This window comes from Anomaloglossus baeobatrachus, chromosome 8 (assembly GCF_048569485.1).
Source record: "Anomaloglossus baeobatrachus isolate aAnoBae1 chromosome 8, aAnoBae1.hap1, whole genome shotgun sequence".
Classification (NCBI taxonomy): Eukaryota; Metazoa; Chordata; class Amphibia; order Anura; family Aromobatidae; genus Anomaloglossus; species Anomaloglossus baeobatrachus.
The window spans coordinates 183,645,951-183,671,617 of record NC_134360.1 but is presented as its reverse complement, the minus strand read 5'-3'; the positions used below and the strand labels follow the sequence as shown (position 1 = coordinate 183,671,617).

The following is a 25,667-nucleotide window of genomic DNA, read 5'->3' as shown; positions in this document are numbered from 1 at the left end:
TCCGTAGGGGGCCATAGGCAGCACAGGGGAACGTGTGCAATCCGTAGGGGGGCCATAGGCAGCACAGGGGAACTTGTGCAATCCATAGGGGGCCATAGGCAGCACAGGGGAACGTGTGCAATCCGTAGGGGGCCATAGGCAGCACAGGGGAATGTGTGCAATCCTTAGGGGGCCATAGGCAGCACAGGGGAACATGTGCAATCCATAGGGTTCCGTAGGCAGCACAGAGGGATGTGTGCAATCCATAGGGGGCCATAGGCAGCACAGGGGAACGTGTGCCAGCACAAGAGGGCTATATTCAATATAAGGGGGCCAAATCCAGATTAAGGGGGCTAATTTTAGGATGGGGGGTTATGAGGGACATATATCCTATATGATTTGTTAGACGGACACTAGCATTATAAAATGGACCCCATTTAACATTAAAAAAAAAAATTCTTTTCCTTCACCAAATTTGGGGGTGCGTCTTATAATCAGGTGCGTCTTATAAAGCGAAAAATACGGTAGATTTCTCAAAATTGGTCACTGTTGTGCAATGCAGGTAATCCAAATGGTCACAGAAAATATATTCTGGCTAGTGCAAATGTATCATAATAAATAGAAAGTTCAATATATCTATTGCACAGCCCAAAAATAAACAATATACACTATATTGCATGAACCCAGATGTGCAAAATTGCTACATGGGAACAAAGAATTGGTATTTCAATGTATTGTACGGACCCTAAAAGAAAACAAAAAATCAGAATAGAAGGACACGCAAAAAATAGATATTGCACAATCTCTGAAAGGTATGTTCAAAATTAGCCATAAAGAACTGCTGCAAACACTATATACCTGTGGTACTACAGGGTCAGGTGGTTGGCCCTGCAAAGTAGTTGGGCATAAAGGAAGAAAAGTTCCAATAGACAGATCTCAATAACATAAGTGGATGAGATTAAAGCCCAATAAAATATTCACACCGGCATGCAGCAGAACTGCTACCGTGTTTCCCCGAAAGTAAGGCCCTGTCTTACATTAATTTTACCCCCAAAAGTCCCACCCTGCCTTACTTTCGGGGGAGGCCTTACATTGGAAAAAAAATGACAATCCTCCCCCCTGCAGCCTCCCCATTGTTTGAGATCCGGCATCCACCCCTTCCTCCCCCCTGCAGCCTCCCCATTGTTTGAGATCCGGCATCCACCCCTTCCTCCCCCCTGCAGCCTCCCCATTGTTTGAGATCTGGCATCCACCCCATCCTCCCCCCTGCAGCCTCCCCATACAGTGGTTCTGCCCCCCACTCTGCCACCACACACACTGACACATACGGTACCGGTACAGCCCCACACGGCACCCACACACATATCGTACCGGTACCGTACACACACACACACACACACACACACACACTGACACATACAGCCCCATACGGCACCCATACACATACCGTACACACACACACACACACAGAGTTTCGGAACTTACCGAAATCGGAGCGAGCCTGCAGGCGGTGACGTCGCGGCTGATTTCGGCCAATCAGCTGCGAGCCGGCTGACTGGCCAATCGCAGCTCGAGCTGAGGGCCAATCAGCTGCGAGCCGGCTGACTGGCCAATCGCAGCTCGAGCTGAGGGCCAATCAGCTGCGAGCCGGCTGACTGGCCAATCGCAGCTCGAGCTGAGGGCCAATCAGCTGCGAGCCGGCTGACTGGTCAATCACAGCTCGAGCTGATGGCCAGCAGGGAGCCTTGCGGGGGCCATTCACCGGAGGCGGACCACGGGTGGCACGAGACTGGAGAAGGCCTGGATGGAGCGAGGGAACAGCGGCAAGTTCCTGTACTTTCCCCAGGGACCCCCACCCATATGCGGCCTTACATTACGCCGCGACCACCACCCATAGGCGGCCTTACATTCCCCGGCCCCCCCGCTACCCTGCCTTACAATCGGGGGGTGCCCTACATTGGCGGACCCCCCCGAAACCCCCACCCTGCCTTACTTTCGGGGGGGTCCTACTTTCGGGGAAACACGGTATTGATCTCGGATAAACAAAGCATTCCGATAGACAGAATGTCAGGCTGGAAGATAAATACCGTGCAGGACATGTGTGAAGAGGAGTAAATACCCTAACGCACGTTTCGCCTGGGGCTTTCCTCATATATGTTTTCTGTGACCAACCATTTGGATGAAATCCATACATTGCACAACAGTGACCTTTAGTGACCAATTTTGAGAAATCTATATTTTGGACAATTTTTGTATACTTCTTTAGGGTCTGTGCAATATATTCTTGGTTCTCGTACAGCAATTTTGCACATCTAGGCTGGTGCAATAATATATATTTTTATTTTTGGGCTGTGCAATAGATACGTTGAACTTCTATTTATTATGATATATTTGCCTGAATATATATGTACTAGAAGGTGGCCCGATTCTAACCGGGTATTCTAGAATTTACGTATTGTGTAGTTAATGTATGATTTGTTATATATATATATAATGTTGTGTGTAGTTGCCAAGTGTTTGTGTAGGGCACTGTAAATGCTCCATCCCCCATGCTGCGCACCTCCCATCGTGTTCCATCCCCCATGCTGTGCACCCCCCCATCGTGCTCCATCCGACATGCTGCGCACCCCCTATTGTGCTCCATCCGACATGCTGCGCACCCCCATCGTGCTCCATCCGACATGCTGCGCACCCCCCATCGTGCTCCATCCGACATGCTGCGCACCCTCCATCGTGCTCCATCCGACATGCTGCGCACCCTCCATCGTGCTCCATCCGACATGCTGCGCACCCTCCATCGTGCTCCATCCGACATGCTGCGCACCCCCCCATCGTGCTCCATCCCTCATGCTGCGCACCCCCCATCGTGCTCCATCCCCCATGCTGCGCACCCCCCCATCATGCTCCATCCCCCATGCTGCGCACCCCCAATTGTGCTCCATCCGACATGCTGCGCACCCCCTATTGTGCTCCATCCGACATGCTGCGCACCCCCAATTGTGCTCCATCCGACATGCTGCGCACCCCCATCGTGCTCCATCCGACATGCTGCGCACCCCCCATCGTGCTCCATCCGACATGCTGCGCACCCCCCCATCGTGCTCCATCCGACATGCTGCGCACCCCCCCATCGTGCTCCATCCCTCATGCTGCGCACCCCCCATCGTGCTCCATCCCTCATGCTGCGCACCCACCATCGTGCTCCATCCCCCATGCTGCGCACCCCCCCATCGTGCTCCATCCCCCATCGTGCTCCATCCCCCATGCTGCGCACCCCCCATCGTGCTCCATCCCCCATGCTGCGCACCCCCCATCGTGCTCCATCCCCCATGCTGCGCACCCCCCATCGTGCTCCATCCCCCATGCTGCGCACCCCCCATCGTGCTCCATCCCCCATGCTGGGGCCGCCGGGGGCGGGTTCGAGCGTGGCAACGTGTGCCGGGGGTGGGGATTGAGCGGGCGAAGCGTCAGCGTATGGTAACCATGATACACATTGGGTAACTAAGGGAAGCGCTTCCTATAGTTACGCGATGTGTATCATGGTTACCAGCGTACACCGGCTCGGTCAAGATCCCAGCGGGGCCGAGCGTGCCAACGTGTGGCGGGGGCGAGCGGGCGAGGCGTCAGCGTATGCCGGCTCCCTGCACATGTGTACCGGGAGCCGGTCTACGCTGGAGCGGGGCTGAGTGGGCGAGGCGTCAGCGTATGCCGGCTCCCTGCACATGTGTACTGGGAGCCGGTGTACGCTGGAGCGGGCGATGCGTGCGGAGGGCCAGGACGAGCGGCTAATCCATGCGGGGGGCGGGGCCAGACTGAGGCGAGCGGCCAATCCGTGGGGGGGCGGGGCCAGGCCGAGCCCAGCAGCCAATCCGACAGTTGTCACTCTAACGACGCTGTCACGGTGACACTGTCACGGTGACACAATTTTGGAGCAATACAGACAGAATAAGGCAATTATATATATACTAGAAGGTGGCCCGATTCTACGCATCGGGTATTCTAGAATTTACGTATTGTGTAGTTCATGTATGATTTTTGTTATATATATAGATGTTGTTGTGTGTACTTACCAAGTGTTTGTGTAGGGCGCTGTACATGTTCTGGGTGTTGTCTGGGTGTGGCGGGGGTGAGAGCGGTGTTGTATGTGTGTTGCGTTGTTTGTGGAGCGCTGTGTGTAGCGTTGTGTGTGTGTGTTGCGCGGTTTGTGTGTGTGTGGTGTGTTTTGGGGGGAGGTATGTTTTGTGCAATGTGTGTGTTGTGCGGTATGTGCGTATATTTATGTATGCCGCGGTGTTTGTGTGTTGGGTGTTGTGTGTGTGCAGCATTGTCTGTGTGTGTGGGTGTCTCTGTAGGGCGGTGTTTGTGGTTCCCAGTGTGTGTGTTGTGCAGTGCGCGTGTGTGTGTGTGTGTGTGTGTGTGTTGGGGGGAGGTGTGCACCTCCCATCGTGCTCCATCCGCCATGCTGCGCACTCCCAAACGTGCTCCATCCGCCATGCTGCGCACCCCCATCGTGCTCCATCCGCCATGCTGCGCACTCCCAAACGTGCTCCATCCGCCATGCTGGGCACTCCCAAACGTGCTCCATCCGCCATGCTGCGCACTCCCAAACGTGCTCCATCCGCCATGCTGCGCACTCCCAAACGTGCTCCATCCGCCATGCTGCGCACTCCCAAACGTGCTCCATCCGCCATGCTGCGCACTCCCAAACGTGCTCCATCCGCCATGCTGCGCACTCCCAAACGTGCTCCATCCGCCATGCTGCGCACTCGCCAACGTGCTCCATCCGCCATGCTGCGCACTCGCCAACGTGGTCCATCCGCCATGCTGCGCACTTGCAAACGTGCTCCATCCCCCATGCTGCACCAGCATCAGCCTCTCTGCCCGCAGCATCAGCCTCTCTGCCCGCAGCATCAGCCTCTCTGCCCGCAGCATCAGCCTCTCTGCCCGCAGCATCAGCCTCTCTGCCCGCAGCATCAGCCTCTCTGCCCGCAGCAATCAGCCGCTCTCCTCCCAGCCTACCCCAGCCTCAGCCTCTCTTCTCTCAGCTTCCCCCTCCCAGCCTTCCCCAGCATCAGCCTCTCTTCTCTCAGCTTCCCCCCTCCCAGCCTTCCCCAGCATCAGCCTCTCTTCTCTCAGCTTCCCCCTCCCAGCCTTCCCCAGCATCAGCCTCTCTTCTCTCAGCTTCCCCCTCCCAGCCTTTCCCAGCATCAGCCTCTCTTCTCTCAGCTTCCCCCTCCCAGCCTTCCCCAGCATCAGCCTCTCTTCTCTCAGCTTCCCCCTCCCAGCCTTCCCCAGCATCAGCCTCTCTTCTCTCAGCTTCCCCCTCCCAGCCTTCCCCAGCATCAGCCTCTCTCCTCCCAGCATCAGCCTTTTCTGTCCCTAAAAAAACCAAATTAATGGCCCAATCACAACAACGCTAACTCTAGAATCCAAGAATACCAACAAAATAACTAGAGTAAATAGCAATAATTAAAATTATTTTATTGAAGACATTATTAAAAAGCATTTTTTATAAGAACAACATTTTATGAAAAATTAGAAAAAGGGGATGTTTGCCAATAAACAACCTTCCAATCACAGCTTCACATTACATGTGTGTAATCCAGAAAAAACACTGATATTCACTTCAGATTATGGTGCAGAGAAAAGGGGGTTCTTTTTTTTTCTAATAAATATGCTAAAAGCAAGAAAAACTCCTAAGCAATATTGCACAGTCCCAGGGAAAACTATTGCACAACCCCAGGAAACAAATGAGAAGGAGACAATCAGTGGTTTATAGAACCTCAAGATGACAAATAGATATTGCACTCTCCCATAAATACAAGGAAATCACAAGCAAGTATATATTGTAAACCTTATCGCCAGAAATGGCTTACTTCTGGACAGAAGGTTATATTAGAGGAAGATTGAAGTTCACTTGCCCATATAAACAAAAAATACAAATGCCCAAAGGGGTACAAATAAGAGGGCAGTGACAACAAAATCCATTAAAAAGGATTAATTCTGTCCAGAGAGAAATACTGGCTGGAAAATCTATGGGAGAGATGCCAGCTAAAGATAAATGTGAGGAGGAAAAATTGGAATACACAAGCAGTCACAAAAGGACAAATGCCTGACTGCCAAATACCATAGTGGGAGCAGATGGAAAGACAAATACCCTGACGGCCGTTTCGCCTAGGGCTTCTTCGTGAGGGTAGCGAAGGGTGTGTGTACAGGGATTTTTATATCACTCACCTAGGCGGTAGCGTCGGCGCTCGTGCTCCCGACCCCGCACCGGAAACACATGCTTCGGCGTTCAACGTCACTTCCGCCCGCTCTGAACACAGAGGGGAGGGAAGCGAGTGCAGGACGCGTGGGCATGGTAACGGTCATGTGAGCCGGAGGCAGAGCGCACACCGCCGGATCAACAGTGTGCAGCATGAGTCGCTGCCCCACTCCCAAAGGGGAGAGACGCAGGGAAACAGGCCACACAGTGTCTGATTGAAAGAAGACCGCATATAATATAGAGATCACATAGGAGGAAACAAGTAATAATAAATATATCAAAATATAGTGATAGTGTTAATTAATATAGACAAAAATATTAAAGATGTGTATACACATGCATCTGCATATATCTATAATAATGATAGTAATAAAACAGACTGTGTAGAGTGTAAGCAAAAAAAGTGTGAAAAAAGTGTGTAAAAAGAGGAATGTGTGAATAATAAAAAAGAGCAAAGAAAATCTACATATGAATTCCTTACACATAAAAAAAAGGAATTCAAAAGACAATACAATATGTGATAATATACAGTCACACATACAAGTGAAGGGGTGCATAGACACATACTCTTATCCATACATACACACAAGGGCACAAACACATGTATGCACACAAGCACGTGCACACACATACACATACATACACACACACACAAGGAACATACACATGTGTAAACATAGAAAATCCTGTATAAACTAAATGGTGGTAATAGAAATCTACTATAACATCACTTAAATAAAAAGCAATATAAATAAGGTACATATACCATATTCATATACTGTATTCACATATTGTGTTTGTGCAATACAAAAAAATACATATGCAGACAGACACATGCTTGAACACACACACACACGCGCACATACACACATAGGACATGAGAAAACTATATAAACTATATAGTGAGGAACTATTGTAACATTCCTTAAATGAAAAATTAATATACTATATTCATAAACTTGTGAAGTGCAATACATAAAGAGAGTTCGTATACAAACAAAACCCATACGTGAAGACACACACACACACACCCACACGCACATATACAAACCCACACACAATTGAACATACATGAGGCATGCGCATGCACATATGTACACACATGCATACATGCCCACATACAAACCAGACAAAACAACCACTCAACCCATCACATACATACAATTCCTCCATATGTGAAAATCTTCATGAGAGGATGTTATTCGTCCAAGACAATATCTGTAAAGAAGAAAAGGTGAGAATTAAAAACAAAAAATAAGAGAATAAAAAATGTTTGTTAATTAAAAACAGGATAAAAAAAGTTAAAAAACGACACCCTGTTGAACAAGTGGTATTTACAAAAATGACGCAAAGCTGAGTACTTCATTAAGGCCTTTTGGTCGGATACTATCAATAGTCATGATCCACCTTGTCTCTAGTTGTGAAAGCTTTTTCTTCATATCCCCTCCACGTTGGTCTTGGGAGATGCAATCAATGCCAAAGGCTCGCAAAAGGCTGCCATTGCAAGCATGCACCAATTTGAAATGTTTTGCCAGAGGTTTCAGGATGGAAGGGTCATCCACATCAATAGCATGATTGATGTCCCTAACGTGTTCCCGTATTCGTACTCTAAGAGGTCGCGAGGTCAATCCTATATATATCTTCTTTCAAGGGCAATAGGCATAGTACACCACATGTGTGGTATTACATGTGATATTTCTGGTAATCCTAAATTCTCGCAAATCACTCGCAGATAAGAAATGAGTGTTCCTTACCATACTAGGGCATGCGATACAAGTACCGCAAGGATAGAAACCCCATTTAGGTCCCTTGGATCCAAAGGTCACTGACGATTTTGGTCCCTCATAATTACTATGTGTCAGCAAATCCTTTAAGTTGTTAGACCTCCTGTAGGTTATATTCGGTCTACTCGTGGTACATTTGTTCAAGGTATTATCTGCCCGAATAATAGGCCAAAATGTTTTAAGAGCTTCTGCCACCTCCTTCCATCTACAACTGTAGGTGGAAATAAACCTTACCTGCTATGTAGACTCCTCTCGTCGTCTGGGGCAAAGCAGTTCATCTCTGTTGCTCTTTAATGCACGCTGATATCCCTTCTTAATAGATCTTCTGGAGTATCCTCTATCATGAAATCTGGAGGCCAAGTCTTCAGCCTGTTTAAAGAATGTAGTCTTTGATGAACATATCCGACGTGTTCTAAGAAATTGGCCTATCGGAATACTTTGTATTAAAGCCTGTGGTGGGATGAGGTTGCATGTAAAAGAGAATTTACTGCTGTAATTTTCCTAAATACCTCTGTCTGGAGCATGCCCTCGTTATCCTTCTTCAGGCGAACGTCCAAGAATTCGATGGTGGATTGGTCATGATGGGTAGTCAATTTCACATTAATTTGGTTATCATTCAGTTGCCCTGTGAACATCAATAGATCTACTTCACTACCTTGCCAAATCATAAATACATCGTCGATGTATCTTGTCCACATTAACACACATTCTGTCCTAGGTAGCGGATGTGTTTGAAAAATCTCCCTTTCCCACAGCCCCAGGAACAAATTAGCATATGAGGGCGCAAAAGACGCCCCCATAGCTGTGCCCTGGAGCTGCAGGTAGGGAACATCCTTGAACAGAAAAAAATTATGCTTCAGAGAGAAATCAAGTAGGGAGATCAAAAAAGCTCTGAAAGATGGTTCAAAATTCGTAGTATTTAGGAAAAACTGAACAGCTCCAATGCCATCCTCGTGGCGGATCGATGTATATAGTGACTCTACATCGAGTACAACCAGCCACATATCATCCTCCAAATGAATGTTAGATACTTTATTTAAGAATTCATTAGTATCCTTCAAATATGAAGGTAATGACTCTACCAATGGTTTCAAGTGAAAATCAAGAAACTTACCCACGGTTTCACACATGCTACCATTTCCCGAGACAATGGGCCGACCGGGTGGCGTATGTAAGTTCTTATGAGTTTTTGGTAGTAAATACAAACATGCAGTACGTGGAGAGTTCAAAAAAGTCCTTCTTTGGTTTCTTTATCAATCACACCATTTTGGAAAGCAGTATCCAGAATTCCATACAACTCCATCTGAAAGGAAGAAGTTGGATTAAATGTTAGTCTCCGATAGCATTTGCTATCCCTTAGTTGTATAAACGCCTCTTTCTTTGTCGCTCCTAATTGGGAGACCCAGACAATTGGGTGTATAGCTACTGCCTCCGGAGGCCACACAAAGTACTACACTTAAAAGTGTAAGGCCCCTCCCCTTCTGGCTATACACCCCCCCGTGGGATCACGGGCTCCTCAGTTTTATGCTTTGTGCGAAGGAGGCCAGACATCCACGCATAGCTCCACTGTTTAGTCAGCAGCAGCTGCTGACTATGTCGGATGGAAGAAAAGAGGGCCCATACGAGGGCCCCCAGCATGCTCCCTTCTCACCCCACTTTCTGTCGGCGGTGTTTGTTAAGGTTGAGGTACCCATTGCGGGTACGGAGGCTGGAGCCCACATGCTGATTCCTTCCCCATCCCCATTAGGGCTCTGGGTGAAGTGGGACTTTACCGGTCTCCGGGCACTGAGGCCGTGCTCCATCCACAGCCCCTGGAGGATCTGCTGGATACGGAGCGGAGTTTCCTCAGGGACAGGACCCTGCTCCATCAAGGTACTCCGTGTCCCCGTGCTTATCGCACGCACACTGCAGCATTGCTGGGTGTGTTAGTGCGCCGGGGTAAACAGCGCTGCTGCGCTTGTGCCGTTACTTACTACAGCTCTGCTGAGTGAGGTGACTTAGTACGATCGGCCGATCCGGCCGCGGGGGTCAGTTTTTACTGTGTCGCGGCTGGGATTTGTGGTGCGCCGGGGACTTCCGCGCTGGCCGTGCATATATGACGGCCGCGCTAGATTACTACAGTCCCCGGCTTTTGCGGCCTAGTTCGTATCGTTCCCGCCCCCAGACCTGCCAGTCAGGAGGAGGGCGGGACGCTGTACAGACCAGCAGCGCTAAGAGCTGGAGTCTGTTTTACATACTCCAGCCCTCACACTAGGCACAGTGGGACGCAGTTTCCCGCACTTTTGTTTGTGACGCCCACGGTCCGCCCCTCTTCACAGGACGCCGGCAGCCATTCCTGCCTGCACGCTGAGCTGCAGAGGGGAGACGGGGAGACTCAGACAAGGGATTCTACGACCTCACACCCGCTTTCAGCGGGCGGTAAGCAGCCCTCAAGGGCTCTCCCCCACTTGTGCCATAGTGTACTTTGTATTTGTGCTGGCAATACTTTGCACTGTACAGTCGCTGGTGATTTTCTGCTATATACCCTCCTTAGATTTCTCAAGGAGACAACAGCATGTCGTCCGCAAAAAGCAAAAGTGCCAAGGCACGGACTTTATATGCTGCTTGTACCGCATGTGGGGCTACTCTACCGGCAGGTTCCACTGACCCCCATTGTGTGCAGTGCTCGGCCCCTGTGGCAATTGCTCAGCCGGGGCCGCTGCTAGAGGTGACCCAGGGAGAACCACCTGTGAATGCTGTCCAGGTGACAGGGACGGAGTTTGCAGCTTTTGCTGACAGATTGTCTATGACTGTCTAAAATTCTTGAAACATTGCAGTCTAGACCAGTAACTCAGACCATGGGCACTGTTGATTCATTGCCACCTTGTCCCCCTCAGCTGGACCACTTCCTAGCTCCGGGGGCGTCACATGCACCCCAGGGTGACGGCTCTGACTCGGACGACAGTCCCAGACAACCTAAGCGGGCTCGCTATGAGCGACCCTCAACTTCATCACACTGGTCAGGGTCCCAGCGGGACGACTCTCTGTGTGATGAGGCGGATGTAACTGATCAGGAGTCTGATGCTGGGGCCGCTCTCAATCTAGATACCCCGGATGGTGACGCCATAGTGAATGATCTTATAGCGTCCATCAATAAGATGTTAGATATTTCTCCACCAGCTCCTCCTGCGGAGGAGGCAGCTTCACAGCAGGAGAAATTCCATTTCAGGTATCCCAAGCGTAAATTAAGCACTTTTCTGGACCACTCTGACTTTAGAGATGCAATCCAGAAACACCACGCTTATCCAGATAAGCGTTTTTCCAAACGGCTTAAAGATACACGCTATCCTTTTCCCCCTGACGTGGTCAAGGGCTGGACACAGTGTCCCAAGGTGGACCCTCCAATCTCCAGGCTTGCAGCCAGATCTCTAGTTGCAGTGGAAGATGGGGCGGCACTTAAAGATGCCACTGACAGACAGATGGAGCTCTGGTTAAAATCCATCTATTAAGCGATTGGAGCGTCGTTGGCGCCAGCATTCGCAGCCGTATGGGCACTCCAAGCTATTTCAGCTGGGCTTACACAGGTCGACACGGTCACACGTACATCTGCTCCGCAGGTGGCACCCTTGACCTCTCAAATGTCTGCATTCGCGTCTTACGCGATTAATGCTGTCCTAGACTCTACGAGCCGTACGGCGGTGGCGTCAGCCAACTCTGTGGTTTTACGCAGAGCCCTGTGGTTGAGAGAATGGAAGGCAGATTCTTCTTCCAAGAAGTGCTTAACCAGTTTGCCTTTTTCTCGTGACCGATTGTTTGGTGAGCGTTTGGATGAAATCATTAAACACTCCAAGGGTAAGGATTCATCCTTACCTCAGCCCAGACAAAACAAACCTCAACAGAGGAGGGGACAGTCTGGTTTCGGTCCTTTCGAGGCTCAGGCAGGTCCCAATTCTACTCGTCCAAAAGGACTCAAAAGGATCAGAGGGGCTCAGATTCTTGGCGGACTCAATCACGCCCAAAAAAGCCAGCCGGAAGAACCGTTACCAAGACGGCTTCCTCATGACTCTCAGCCTCCTCTATCCGCATCCTTGGTCGGTGGCAGGCTCTCCCGCTTTGGCGACATTTGGCTGTCACAGGTCAAAGACCGTTGGGTGAGAGACATTCTGTCTCACGGGTACAGGATAGAGTTCAGCTCTCGTCCTCCAACTCGCTTCTTCAGAACTTCTCCACCGCCCGACCGAGCCGATGCTCTGCTACAAGCGGTGTCCGCTCTAAAGGCGGAAGGAGTGGTGACTTCTGTTCCTCTTCAGGAACAAGGTCACGGTTTTTACTCCAATTTGTTTGTGGTGCCAAAGAAAGACTGGTCGTTCCGTCCCGTCCTGGATCTAAAGCTGCTCAACAAACACGCAAAAACCAGGAGGTTCCGGATGGAATCTCTCCGCTCCGTTATCGCCTCAATGTCTCAAGGAGATTTCCTAGCATCAATAGACATCAAGGATGCTTATCTCCACGTGCCAATTGCGCCAGAGCATCAGCGTTTTCTACGCTTCGTTATAGGAAGCGAACACCTGCAGTTCGTAGCTCTACCTTTCGGGCTGGCGACAGCCCCTCGGGTCTTCACCAAGGTCATGGCAGCAGTAGTAGCAGTCCTGCACTCGCAAGGTCACTCCGTGATCCCGTATTTGGACGATCTACTTATCAAGGCACCCTCTCAAGAGGCATGCCAACACAGCCTGAACGTGGCACTGAAGACTCTCCAGAGTTTCGGGTGGATTATCAACTTTTCAAAGTCAAATCTAACCCCGACCCAATCACTAACATATCTTGGCATGGAGTTTCATACTCTCTCAGCGATAGTGAAACTTCCACTGGACAAACAGTGCTCGCTACAGATAGGGGTGCAATCTCTCCTTCAGGGCCAGTCGCACCCCTTGAGGCGCCTCATGCACTTCCTAGGGAAGATGGTAGCAGCAATGGAAGCAGTTCCTTTTGCGCAGTTTCATCTGCGTCCACTACAATGGGACATTCTCCGCCAATGGGACGGGAAGTCGACGTCCCTCGACAGGGAGGTCTCCCTCTCTCAGGCAGCCAAGGAATCTCTCCGGTGGTGGCTTCTTCCCACCTCATTGTCAAAAGGAAAGTCGTTCCTACCCCCATCCTGGGCGGTGGTCACGACAGATGCGAGTCTATCAGGGTGGGGAGCAGTGTTTCTCCACCACAGGGCTCAAGGTACGTGGACTCGGAAAGAGTCCACCCTTCAGATCAATGTTCTGGAGATCAGAGCAGTCTATCTTGCCCTACAAGCCTTCCAACAGTGGCTGGAAGGCAAGCAGATCCGAATTCAGTCGGACAACTCCACAGCGGTGGCATACATCAACCACCAAGGGGGAACACGCAGTCGGCAAGCCTTCCAGGAAGTCCGGCGGATTCTGACGTGGGTGGAAGACACGGCATCCACCATATCCGCAGTTCACATCCCAGGCGTAGAAAACTGGGAAGCAGACTTTCTCAGTCGCCAGGGCATGGACGCAGGGGAATGGTCTCTTCACCCGGACGTGTTTCAGGAGATCTGTCGCCGCTGGGGGATGCCGGACGTCGACCTGATGGCGTCACGGCACAACAACAAGGTCCCGGTTTTCATGGCACGGTCTCACGATCACCGAGCTCTGGCGGCAGACGCCTTAGTTCAAGATTGGTCGCAGTTCCGGCTACCGTATGTGTTCCCACCTCTGGCATTGTTGCCCAGAGTGCTCCGCAAAATCAGGTCCGACTGCCGCCGCGCCATTCTCGTCGCTCCAGACTGGCCAAGGAGGTCGTGGTACCCGGATCTGTGGCACCTCACGGTAGGCCATCCGTGGGCACTACCAGACCGTCCAGACTTGCTGTCTCAAGGGCCGTTTTTCCATCTGAATTCTGCGGCCCTGAACCTGACTGTGTGGCCATTGAGTCCTGGATCCTAGCGGCCTCAGGTTTATCTCATGAAGTGGTTGCCACCATGAGACAGGCTAGGAAGCCATCCTCCGCCAAGATCTACCACAGGACGTGGAGGATATTCCTATCTTGGTGCTCTGCTCAGGGAGTTTCTCCCTGGCCTTTTGCATTGCCTACTTTTCTTTCCTTCCTGCAGTCTGGGTTGGAAAAAGGTTTGTCGCTTGGCTCCCTTAAGGGTCAAGTCTCCGCGCTATCCGTATTTTTTCAGAAACGCCTGGCGCGACTTCCTCAGGTACGCACGTTCCTGCAAGGGGTTTGTCATATCGTCCCCCCTTACAAGCGGCCGTTGGAGCCCTGGGACCTGAACAAGGTTCTAATTGCTCTCCAGAAGCCGCCTTTCGAGCCTATGAAGGAGGTTTCTCTTTCTCGTCTTTCACAGAAAGTGGCCTTTCTAGTGGCGGTCACGTCTCTTCGGAGAGTGTCCGAGCTGGCGGCGTTATCATGCAGATCTCCATTCCTGGTGTTTCACCAGGACAAGGTAGTTCTGCGTCCAATTCCTGAATTTCTTCCCAAGGTGGTATCTTCCTTTCATCTCAATCAAGATATCACTTTACCGTCTTTGTGTCCGCATCCAGTTCACCAATTTGAAAAAGGTTTGCATTTATTGGATCTGGTGAGAGCACTCAGGATCTACATTTCCCGCACGGCGCCTCTGCGCCGCTCGGATGCACTCTTTGTCCTTGTCGCTGGTCAGCGTAAAGGGTTGCAAGCTTCCAAATCCACCCTTGCGCGTTGGATCAAGGAACCAATTCTTCACACCTACCGTTCTGCTGGGCTTCCGATTCCATCAGGACTGAAGGCCCATTCTACCAGAGCCGTGGGTGCGTCCTGGGCATTACGGCACCAGGCTACGGCTCAGCAGGTGTGCCAGGCGGCTACCTGGTCGAGTCTGCACACTTTTACCAAGCATTATCAGGTGCATACCTACGCTTCGGCGGATGCCGGCCTAGGTAGACAAGTCCTTCAGGCGGCGGTGGCTCACCTGTAGGAAAGGGCTGTTTGACGGCCCTATCACGAGGTATTCTTTTACCCACCCAGGGACTGCTTTTGGACGTCCCAATTGTCTGGGTCTCCCAATTAGGAGCGACAAAGAAGGGAATTTTGTTTACTTACCGTAAATTCCTTTTCTTCTAGCTCCAATTGGGAGACCCAGCACCCGCCCTGTTTTTCTTAGGAAGTTTGTTTTTTTTCGGGTGCACATGTTCATGTTGAACAGTTCAGTTCTCCGAGGTTGTTTCTCGGGTTGAATTTGTATTTAAAACAGTTATTGGCTTTCCTCCTTCTTGCTTTTGCACTAAAACTGAGGAGCCCGTGATCCCACGGGGGGGTGTATAGCCAGAAGGGGAGGGGCCTTACACTTTTAAGTGTAGTACTTTGTGTGGCCTCCGGAGGCAGTAGCTATACACCCAATTGTCTGGGTCTCCCAATTGGAGCTAGAAGAAAAGGAATTTACGGTAAGTAAACAAAATTCCCTTCTTCTCATATAAATAAGTGGGCCACAAAACAATGTTCCCACCTTTATCTGATGGTTTAATAACAATATTTTTGAGGCGTTTCAATTCATTAAGGGCTTGTCTCTGATTGAAAGATTATCCCCTACTCTTGAGGCAGAGATTTGTTCCAGCTCCCTGGTAACAAGTTGAACAAAAAGTTCAATGTTAGGAAACAATTTCAGGGGCGGAAATTTTTTGACTTTAGAGAAGATGAATTTACCTTGTTGTGGCGATGGATCAGATTCCTCACATAGCTCTTCAAGAATATCTAGAGCTTCTTTTTCTTGTGTGCTCCAACATATTTCATCACCTGATTTCTCATGAAGTTTCTTAAGTACTACCTTGCGGGCAAATAAATGAAGGTCTTTTACTGTGGAGAAAAAATCAAAACCAGCTGTTGGTGAAAAGGTCAGGCCTAAACTTAAGACCTCAGTTTGTGCTGGAGTTAATTCAATATCCGATAAATTGACTACCTGTAAATTGGAAGTAGAGGGATTCTGTTTCTTTTTATAGGACCAGTTGTTATTCTTGGCCTTCCGTTTACCAAGTCTTCGAGGGTTATTAGGTCTATAGTCAGAAGATTCAGAATCCTCTTCCATAGATGAAATAGAGGAGGCAGTATTATTTTTCACATTATTGCCTGGATTATTTGACTGACGTGGATGGTGCCACTTGTAGACACGTTTCTGTTCATAATCCTGTATATCTCTCTGAAGTTTGCCAGTTTTTTGATCCTTAATCTCTTTCTCCCATATTATAAATTGTTGTTCCATCTCAGTTTTCAATGCCTCCATAGATGTAGTAGTCAGGCTCTCAGCAAGTTGTTTTCTATTTTCCTCTATTTCCAGTTCCACGTCTGCAATTGTTTTAGAATTAATTTCTATTAACAGCTGAATCAAAGATCTAGAACAAGTATTGCAGACCTCCTCCCATTTGGAACGAAAAGTGGAGTCCTCAACAGGGAAGGATGGCAAAATTCTCACACGTAGGCCTCTAGGGATAAGATTTTTAACCAAATAATTCTCAAGAAAAGCTTTACTCCACCAAATGCGGAGACGTTTTTTAAGGAGATACTTATATGTACTCCTAATTCCAGCAATGCGTCCATTACCACTAAACATGTTTATGGCAGCATCCCCATTAAAAATGGAGTCGATACTTGATCTCCAAGATTCTTCTCTAGACTTAATGTCCATTTTGGCCTAAATACTGTAAAAATACAGAACAAGAAAACCAAATTAATGGCCCAATCACAACAACGCTAACTCTAGAATCCAAGAATACCAACAAAATAACTAGAGTAAATAGCAATAATTAAAATTATTTTATTGAAGACCTTATTAAAAAGCATTTTTTATAAGAACAACATTTTATGAAAAATTAGAAAAAGGGGATGTTTGCCAATAAACAACCTTCCAATCACAGCTTCACATTACATGTGTGTAATCCAGAAAAAACACTGATATTCACTTCAGATTATGGTGCAGAGAAAAGGGGGTTCTTTTTTTTCTAATAAATATGCTAAAAGCAAGAAAAACTCCTAAGCAATATTGCACAGTCCCAGGGAAAACTATTGCACAACCCCAATGAGAAGGAGACAATCAGTGGTTTATAGAACCTCAAGATGACAAATAGATATTGCACTCTCCCATAAATACAAGGAAATCACAAGCAAGTATATATTGTAAACCTTATCGCCAGAAATGGCTTACTTCTGGACAGAAGATTATATTATAGAGGAAGATTGAAGTTCACTTGCCCATATAAACAAAAAATACAAATGCCCAAAGGGGTACAAATAAGAGGGCAGTGACAACAAAATCCATTAAAAAGGATTAATTCTGTCCAGAGAGAAATACTGGCTGGAAAATCTATGGGAGAGATGCCAGCTAAAGATAAATGTGAGGAGGAAAAATTGGAATACACAAGCAGTCACAAAAGGACAAATGCCTGACTGCCAAATACCATAGTGGGAGCAGATGGAAAGACAAATACCCTGACGGCCGTTTCGCCTAGGGCTTCTTCGTGAGGGTAGCGAAGGGTGTGTGTACAGGGATTTTTATATCACTCACCTAGGCGGTAGCGTCGGCGCTCGTGCTCCCGACCCCGCACCGGAAACACATGCTTCGGCGTCCAACGTCACTTCCGCCCGCTCTGAACACAGAGGGGAGGGAAGCGAGTGCAGGACGCGTGGGCATGGTAACGGTCACGTGAGCCGGAGGCAGAGCGCACACCGCCGGATCAACAGTGTGCAGCATGAGTCGCTGCCCCACTCCCAAAGGGGAGAGACGCAGGGAAACAGGCCACACAGTGTCTGATAGAAAGAAGACCGCATATAATATAGAGATCACATAGGAGGAAACAAGTAATAATAAATATATCAAAATATAGTGATAGTGTTAATTAATATAGACAAAAATATTAAAGATGTGTATACACATGCATCTGCATATATATAATAATGATAGTAATAAAACTGACTGTGTAGAGTGTAAGCAAAAAAAGTGTGAAAAAAGTGTGTAAAAAGAGGAATGTGTGAATAATAAAAAAGAGCAAAGAAAATCTACATATGAATTCCTTACACATAAAAAAAAGGAATTCAAAAGACAATACAATAATATAATGTGATAATATACAGTCACACATACAAGTGAAGGGGTGCATAGACACATACTCTTATCCATACATACACACAAGGGCACCAACACATGTATGCACACAAGCACGTGCACACACATACACATACATACACACACACACAAGGAACATACACATGTGTAAACATAGAAAATCCTGTTTAAACTAAATGGTGGTAATAGAAATCTACTATAACATCACTTAAATAAAAAGCAATATAAATAAGGTACATATACCATATTCATATACTGTATTCACATATTGTGTTTGTGCAATACAAAAAAATACATATGCAGACAGACACATGCTTGAACACACACACACACGCGCACATACACACATAGGACATGAGAAAACTATATAAACTATATAGTGAGGAACTATTGTAACATTCCTTAAATGAAAAATTAATATACTATATTCATAAACTTGTGAAGTGCAATACATAAAGAGAGTTCGTATACAAACAAAACCCATACGTGAAGACACACACACACACAACCACACACACATATACAAACCCACACACACAGATCCGATCGCATACACACAGACACACACACACACCCGATCGCATACACTCACACACACCCGATCGCATACACTCACACACACACACATTGAAGATATTGCACATACGCGCTCACACTCACAACATCCGGAGATACCACATGCTTCTGGCCATGTGATCCTCCGGCAGGTCCTGGAAGTTCACTGCAAAGTATCGCCGCCGAGAAGCAAGCGATATCCCAGGATGTTGTGAGTGTGTGGATGTGATGTGTGTGTGAGAGTGAGTGTGATCTGATGTGTGTGTGTGTGTGTCTGTTATGTGCGTGCGTGTGTGTATGTTCCGCTGCTGCAGGACCTTGATGCACTGGTAACTATGCCACCATGGTTACCAGCGTATCCCGTCCCCCGCTCGCACGGGAGCCCACACCAGCATACGGCGGCAACCCCAGCAATGCGAGGGTATGTGTCGGCTGGGTTGGCGGCGTACGCTGATGTGGGCTCCCGGGGGTACAGTACTCACCTGGCAATCGTGGCTCCGTGTCGCTCGGTTCGGGGAATGCATGCGGGGGGCGGGGCCAGAGCGAGCGTGCATTGCGTGAGGGGGGTGGGGCGTGGGCGAGTTGCCTGGGCGAGCGGCCAATCCGTGCGGGGGGGCGGGGCCATGGCGAGCCCAGCAGCCAATCAGCTTTGTGTCACCGTAAGGACACAATTTTGGAGCAAGACAGACAGACAGACAGAATAAGGCAATTATATATATATAGATATAGATATGTTTTTTTGAACCAATCATTTGGATTAATTTCATTCGTTGCATAATAGTGACCTCTAGTGATCAATTTTGAGAAATTTATATTTTGGCCATTTTTTTCCAACAATATTTAATGGATATTCGTTATCTCTTATTTGCATTTTTCAAAATGTCTTTCTGGTATAAACATGTGATTCGTATATGGATGTTATGATGAAGAGGAATGTTCGTTGCATATCCCCCCAATTTGTTCATTGTAATTATTTTGTTTGCTCAATTTTAAACACTGTAATAAAGGAAAATCTTGTATAAAAAGAGAACGTTTTTGGCCTTAAACTAATTTGATCTTATAGGTGTTCTTTTGATCAAAGAGCAAAGAAAAAAAAAAGTGGAATAAAAAGCAATCAAAAAGTCATATGTAAAGAAAAAACAAGCTGCAATACAGCTTTGTCAGCCAAAAGATAAAAAAACCTATAGCTCTCAGAATACAGCAATGCTGTTTTTGAATCTTCTACAACCATGCACAAGCCTAAATCTGTAGAACAGAAGTATCGCTTGAGTCTGACGCAAATATTTGGTTAAGATTTTTTTTTTTCCAGTTACAGGACCACATAAATCCACCCTGCGTACAGTAACACTAGCGAAGTCTGGACCCACCATTCAGTCTGCATACTTTCCTGGATAATGGTCATCCCGATTCCTTGAGACAAGCTGGTTATTTGTATGTCTTAAGCCTAATCAACTGGAAGGTGGAATCATGTTCATGGCCCGGACCTATGGAAACGGGATTTGTGGCGGCACAAGAATGAACAGGCAACGGCATATTCCTACATGGACCTCATAGGTTTTGAAGCGTTGGTCAATTACTAGTTCAGGTGTTTGCTTTTATGCATGGTTGTGTGAGCTTGAAAATCCTCATTTCCATTGATGTGTGGTACTAATATGTATATATTCCCCAGGGAAGGATTTATGTATCTTAATCTGTGGCTTTTGGGTCAAAGAATCTTATATGGCGAGAAGTATAACCAGTGTTGTACCCTATTATATCTGGGGCTGTGGACACTTTTTTTTTTTTTTTTTTTAATACTGTTTTTTTTTTTGCACATCACTACTGATCTGTTTAACATTTTAGTAATTTTATTCCAAAGAAATACTGGTATTTAAAAGCTTTCACTACCTCTTTTCTTGTGTAACGTCTCGTGTGTCTATTTTTGCTCTGATCCGACCGCTCACTCATTCAGATCATTGTATATAATCTAAATAAATACTGTAAATAGTTAACTTTTCACAAGTGTTGAGTCATTTTTATATAATTCCTTTTTTAAAAATGTAAGAGGAGGGAAAAAGGAAGCTGTAATGGGATGGGCTGCGAGACATTACGGACTTTCCTCAAACAGGTTTCGATTAGGTCACTTGAAATGTGGAAGTCCTTTCTTCAATGTCTGTTTATCGGGTACAAAGCAGAAGCTACTTCCCTGAATTTCCTTGTAAAGGATGTGGCTAAATGGCCACATTGGCTGACATGAGCCGCACAGCCCAATTTTTTTTACTATATTTCTAGTACATTGTAGCATAGTGTAAGTAGATGGGATCACTTCTCACCCTGCTCTCATTATGCTATAATGTAACGGCTACATAGCGCAACCTCCTATTTCTTTGTCGCTCCATTGGGAGACCCAGACAATTGGGTGTATAGCTTCTGCCTCCGGAGGCCACACAAAGTATTACACTTAAAAAAGTGTAACCCCTCCCCTCTGCCTATACACCCTCCCGTGGATCACGGGCTCCTCAGTTTTATGCTTTGTGTGGAAGGAGGCACACATCCACTCATGCATTCCCATTTTATTCATATCGGTTGGAAGAAAAGAGGGCCCCCACGGGGCCCCCGGCATGCTCCCTTCTCACCCCACTACGTCGGCGGTGCTGTTAAGGTTGAGGTACCCATTGCGGGTACAAAGGCCAGAGCCTCATGCCGTTTTCCTTCACCATCCCTTAGCGGCTCTGGGAGAAGTGGGATCCTGACCGGTCATCCATTTACTGGGACCGGGCTCCCTCCGCAGCCCCTGTGGGAATCTGTCGGACAGGAGTCTATGCATCCTCAGGGACCGGGCCCTGCATCTATAAGGTACTCTGTGTCCCCCATGGGGACGGTGCATGGAGCGCTTGTTTCCCGGACGCTGCAGCAGCTGCTGTTTTGTGAAGACCGGGACTTCCGCGCCGACCAAGCCTGCTTGTCGGCCGCGGTCTTAAATTTAGTCCCCGGCTTCATTGCGGCCTAGTAGCATAACTCCCGGGCCTGCCAGTCAGGGGTAAGGGCGGGACGGCCGACCTGACGTCGGTGGTGAGGGCTGGAGCATCCCGTATGTTTCCTCCCCCCTCACTGATCACTGTGGGGCCCCAGATTCCCGCACTTTTCATAGCGCCTCCCACGGCTCCCTCCTCCCCTGAGAGCTCCAGCAGCCATTTTTACTGCACATTCTGCCGGTGGAGGATTTTTCAGGAACGAGCTCTGCAGCTCTGGGAGACCTAAGGCAGGGAATCTGGAGGACACACACCCCGCTTTGGGCGGTCGGTAAGCCACGCCGTTCAACCCGGTGCTGGTCCCCCTAGGGTGCCGGAGTGTGTGTGTATATATGTATAATATATGTATATATATGAGGGATATGTGTAATATCCCTCAGTGATCACGCTCCTAGGAGACAACAGCATGTCGTCCACAAGGAGCAAGGGCGCTAAGGCACAGGGTTTTTTTTGCAACCTGTACCTCTTGTGGGGCTATGTTACCTGCGGGTTCCACCTACCCTCACTGTGAGCAATGCTCGACCCCTGTTTCGCTTGCTCAGCCGGAGCCTCGGTCACTAGTGGGCCCCTCTGCTCAGGCAGACCCCCCTGCTTCCACTGTCCAGGCAGCAGGGACAGAGTTTGCAGTTTTTGCTGAGAAACTCTGAGTCACTTTCACAATCCATGGCTCAGTCTATGGAAAAATGGTCTGCCAGGCTATTAGAAGCCTTGCAGCCCAGACCGGTCCTTACACAGGCCCCGGGCCCTGTTGGATCGTCGCCTCCAGGTCCCTCTCGGTCCGCGCCGCAGTGCGCTCCCGGGGTGGCCTCTAGGTCTCACGTGGAGGACTGCTGCAAACGTACACGGAGTGAGTTTTTCGATCACTCTAACTTCAGAGATGCTGTCCAGAAGCACAGAGCATTTCCGGACAAGCGCTTTACTAAGCGCCTTAATGACACACGTTACCCCTTCCCCTCTGACGTAGTTAAGGGTTGGGCTCAATGTCCCAAGGTGGATCCTCCAGTCTCTAGATTGGCGGCTAGATCTGTGGTATCAGTTGCAGATGGCTCATCGCTCAAGGATGCCACTGACAGGCAGATAGAGCTCCTGGTGAAATCCATCTATGAAGCCACAGGCGCGTCTTTTGCCCCGGCTTTTGCAGCCGTGTGGGCACTCCAAGCTATCTCAGCTTGTCTGTCTGAGATTAATGCGGTCACACGTGCCTCTGCTCCACAAGTTGCGTCTTTGACTTCTCAGGCGTCGGCTTTTTCGTCCTACGCCATGAACGCCGTCCTGGACTCTGCTAGCCGTACAGCGGTGGCATCCGCTAATTCTGTGGCAGTCCGCAGGTCCATGTGGCTGCGAGAATGGAAGATACTCTGCTTCCAAGAAGTTCTTAACCGGTTTGCCGTTTTCTGGCGACCGATTGTTTGGCGAACGATTGGATGAAATTATTAAGGAATCCAAGGGAAAGGACTCTTCCTTACCCCAGTCCAAACCGAAGAGACCTCAGCAACGGAAAATACAACCGAGGTTTCGGTCCTTTCGGCCCTCAGCCAAGTCCCAATCCTCTTCGTCCAACAGGCCAGAGGAACTCCTATGCGTGGCGGTCTAAGTCACGCCCCCAAAAAGCCGCCGGAGGCACTGCCTCCAAGGCGGCCTCCTCATGACTTTCGGCTTCCCCGAACCGCATCCTCGGTCGGTGGCAGGCTCTCCCGCTTTTGCGACGCCTGGCGGCCACATGTTCAAGACCGATGGGTGAGAGACATTCTGTCCCACGGTTTCAGGATAGAGTTTAACTCTCGTCCTCCGACTCGTTTCTTCAGAACATCTCCGCCCCCCTCTCGGGCCGACGCTCTTTTTCAGGCGGTGGGCGTTCTGAAGACAGAAGGAGTTGTGATTCCCGTTCCCCCTCAGGAACATGGTCACGGCTTTTACTCTAACTTGTTCGTGGTGCCAAAGGAGGACGGATCATTCCGTCCCGTTCTGGACCTCAAACTGCTCAACAGGCATGTGAGCACCAGAAGGTTTCGGATGGAATCTCTCCGCTCGGTCATCGCTTCGATGTCACAAGGAGACTTCCTAGCATCGATAGACATCAAGGATGCTTATCTCCACGTGCCGATCGCACCCGAACATCAACGCTTCCTGCGTTTCGCCATCGGGGACGAACACCTTCAGTTCGTGGCATTGCCTTTCGGCCTGGCGACAGCCCCACGGGTTTTCACCAAAGTCATGGCATCCGTTGTGGCGGTCCTACACTCTCAGGGCCACTCGGTGATCCCTTACTTAGACGATCTCCTAGTCAGGGCACCCTCCCGGGTGGCGTGTCAACACAGCCTGACCGTCGCTCTGGCGACTCTCCAGCAGTTCGGGTGGATCATCAACTTCCCAAAATCCAAGTTGACACCGACCCAATCACTGACTTACCTCAGGATGGAGTTTCATACTCAGTCAGCGTTAGTCAAGCTACCGCTGGACAAACAGCTTTCTCTGCAGGCAGGGGTGCAATCTCTTCTTCGGGGTCAGTCACACCCCTTAAGGCGCCTCATGCACTTCCTGGGGAAGATGGTGGCAGCAATGGAGGCAATGCCCTTCGCGCAGTTCCATCTGCGCCCACTCCAATGGGACATTCTCCGCAAATGGGACAGGAGGTCGACTTCCCTCGACAGGAACATCTCTTTCCCTTGCAGCCAAAACGTCTCTTCAATGGTGGCTTCTCCCCACTTCTCTATCGCAGGGAAAATCCTTCCTACCCCCATCCTGGGCTGTGGTCACCACGGACGCGAGCCTGTCAGAGTGGGGAGCGGTTTTTCTCCACCACAGGGCTCAGGGAACCTGGACTCCGATAGAGTCTTCCCTTCAGATCAATGTTCTGGAGATAAGGGCAGTGTATCTAGCCCTATTGGCTTTCCATCGGTGGCTGGAGGGCAGACAGGTCCGTATACAGTCGGACAACGCCACGGCGGGCGCGTACATCAACCACCAGGGCGGCACGCGCAGTCGTCATGCCTTCCAGGAAGTCAGGCGGATTCTGCAGTGGGTGGAAGCAACAGCTTCCACAATCTCCGCAGTTCACATCCCGGGCGCAGAAAACTGGGAAGCAGACTTTCTCAGTCGTCAGGGCATGGACGTGGGGGAATGGTCTCTTCACCCAGACGTGTTTCGAGAGATCTGTCGCCGCTGGGGAACGCCGGACGTCGATCTCATGGCGTCACGGCACAACAACAAGGTCCCGGCCTTCATGGCACGGTCTCAAGATCACAGAGCTCTGGCGGCGGACGCGTTAGTTCAGGATTGGTCGCAGTTTCGACTTCCTTATGTATTTCCTCCTCTGGCGATGCTGCCCAGAGTGTTACGCAAAATCAGGTCCGACTGTCGTCGCGCCATTCTCGTCGCTCCAGATTGGCCGAGGCGGTCGTGGTACCCGGATCTGTGGCATCTCACGGTGGGTCAGCCGTGGGCGCTTCCAGACCGCCCAGACTTGCTGTCACAAGGGCCGTTTTTCCATCTGAATTCTGCAGCCCTCAACCTGACTGTGTGGCCATTGAGTCCTGGCTCCTAGCGTCTTCAGGTTATCTCAGGATGTCATTGCCACTATGAGACAGGCCAGGAAACCAACGTCTGCCAAGATCTATTACAGGTCTTGGCGGATCTTCTTGTCCTGGTGCTCTGATAATGGTTTTTCTCCCTGGCCTTTTGCCTTACCCATTTTTCTTTCATTCCTTCAATCCGGAATGGACAAGGGTTTGTCACTGGGCTCTCTCAAGGGACAAGTATCGGCGCTCTCAGTATTTTTACAAAAGCGCCTGGCAAGGCTTCCGCAGGTCCGCACGTTCCTGCAGGGAGTTTGCCACATAGTTCCACCCTACAAGCGTCCGCTGGAACCCTGGGACCTTAACAGGGTGCTAACGGCTCTTCAGAAACCACCTTTCGAGCCGCTGCGGGATGTCTCTTTATCACGTCTTTCGCAGAAGGTGGCATTTCTAGTGGCAGTTACA

General features: G+C 49.1%; 1 protein-coding gene across 2 annotated transcripts in view; it reads left to right on the top strand.

The window, feature by feature from the left end:
• Positions 1–20,614, top strand: part of SASS6 (SAS-6 centriolar assembly protein) — a 204,456-nt gene extending 183,842 nt beyond the window's left edge. For both annotated transcript variants that reach the window (XM_075321013.1, XM_075321012.1), the window contains one exon: positions 19,986–20,614. In XM_075321013.1, coding sequence (XP_075177128.1) covers positions 19,986–20,071 — 86 coding nt within the window. In that variant the 3' untranslated portion in view covers positions 20,072–20,614. The remainder of the gene's footprint in view (positions 1–19,985) is intronic.
• The last annotated feature ends 5,053 nt before the right edge of the window (positions 20,615–25,667 follow it).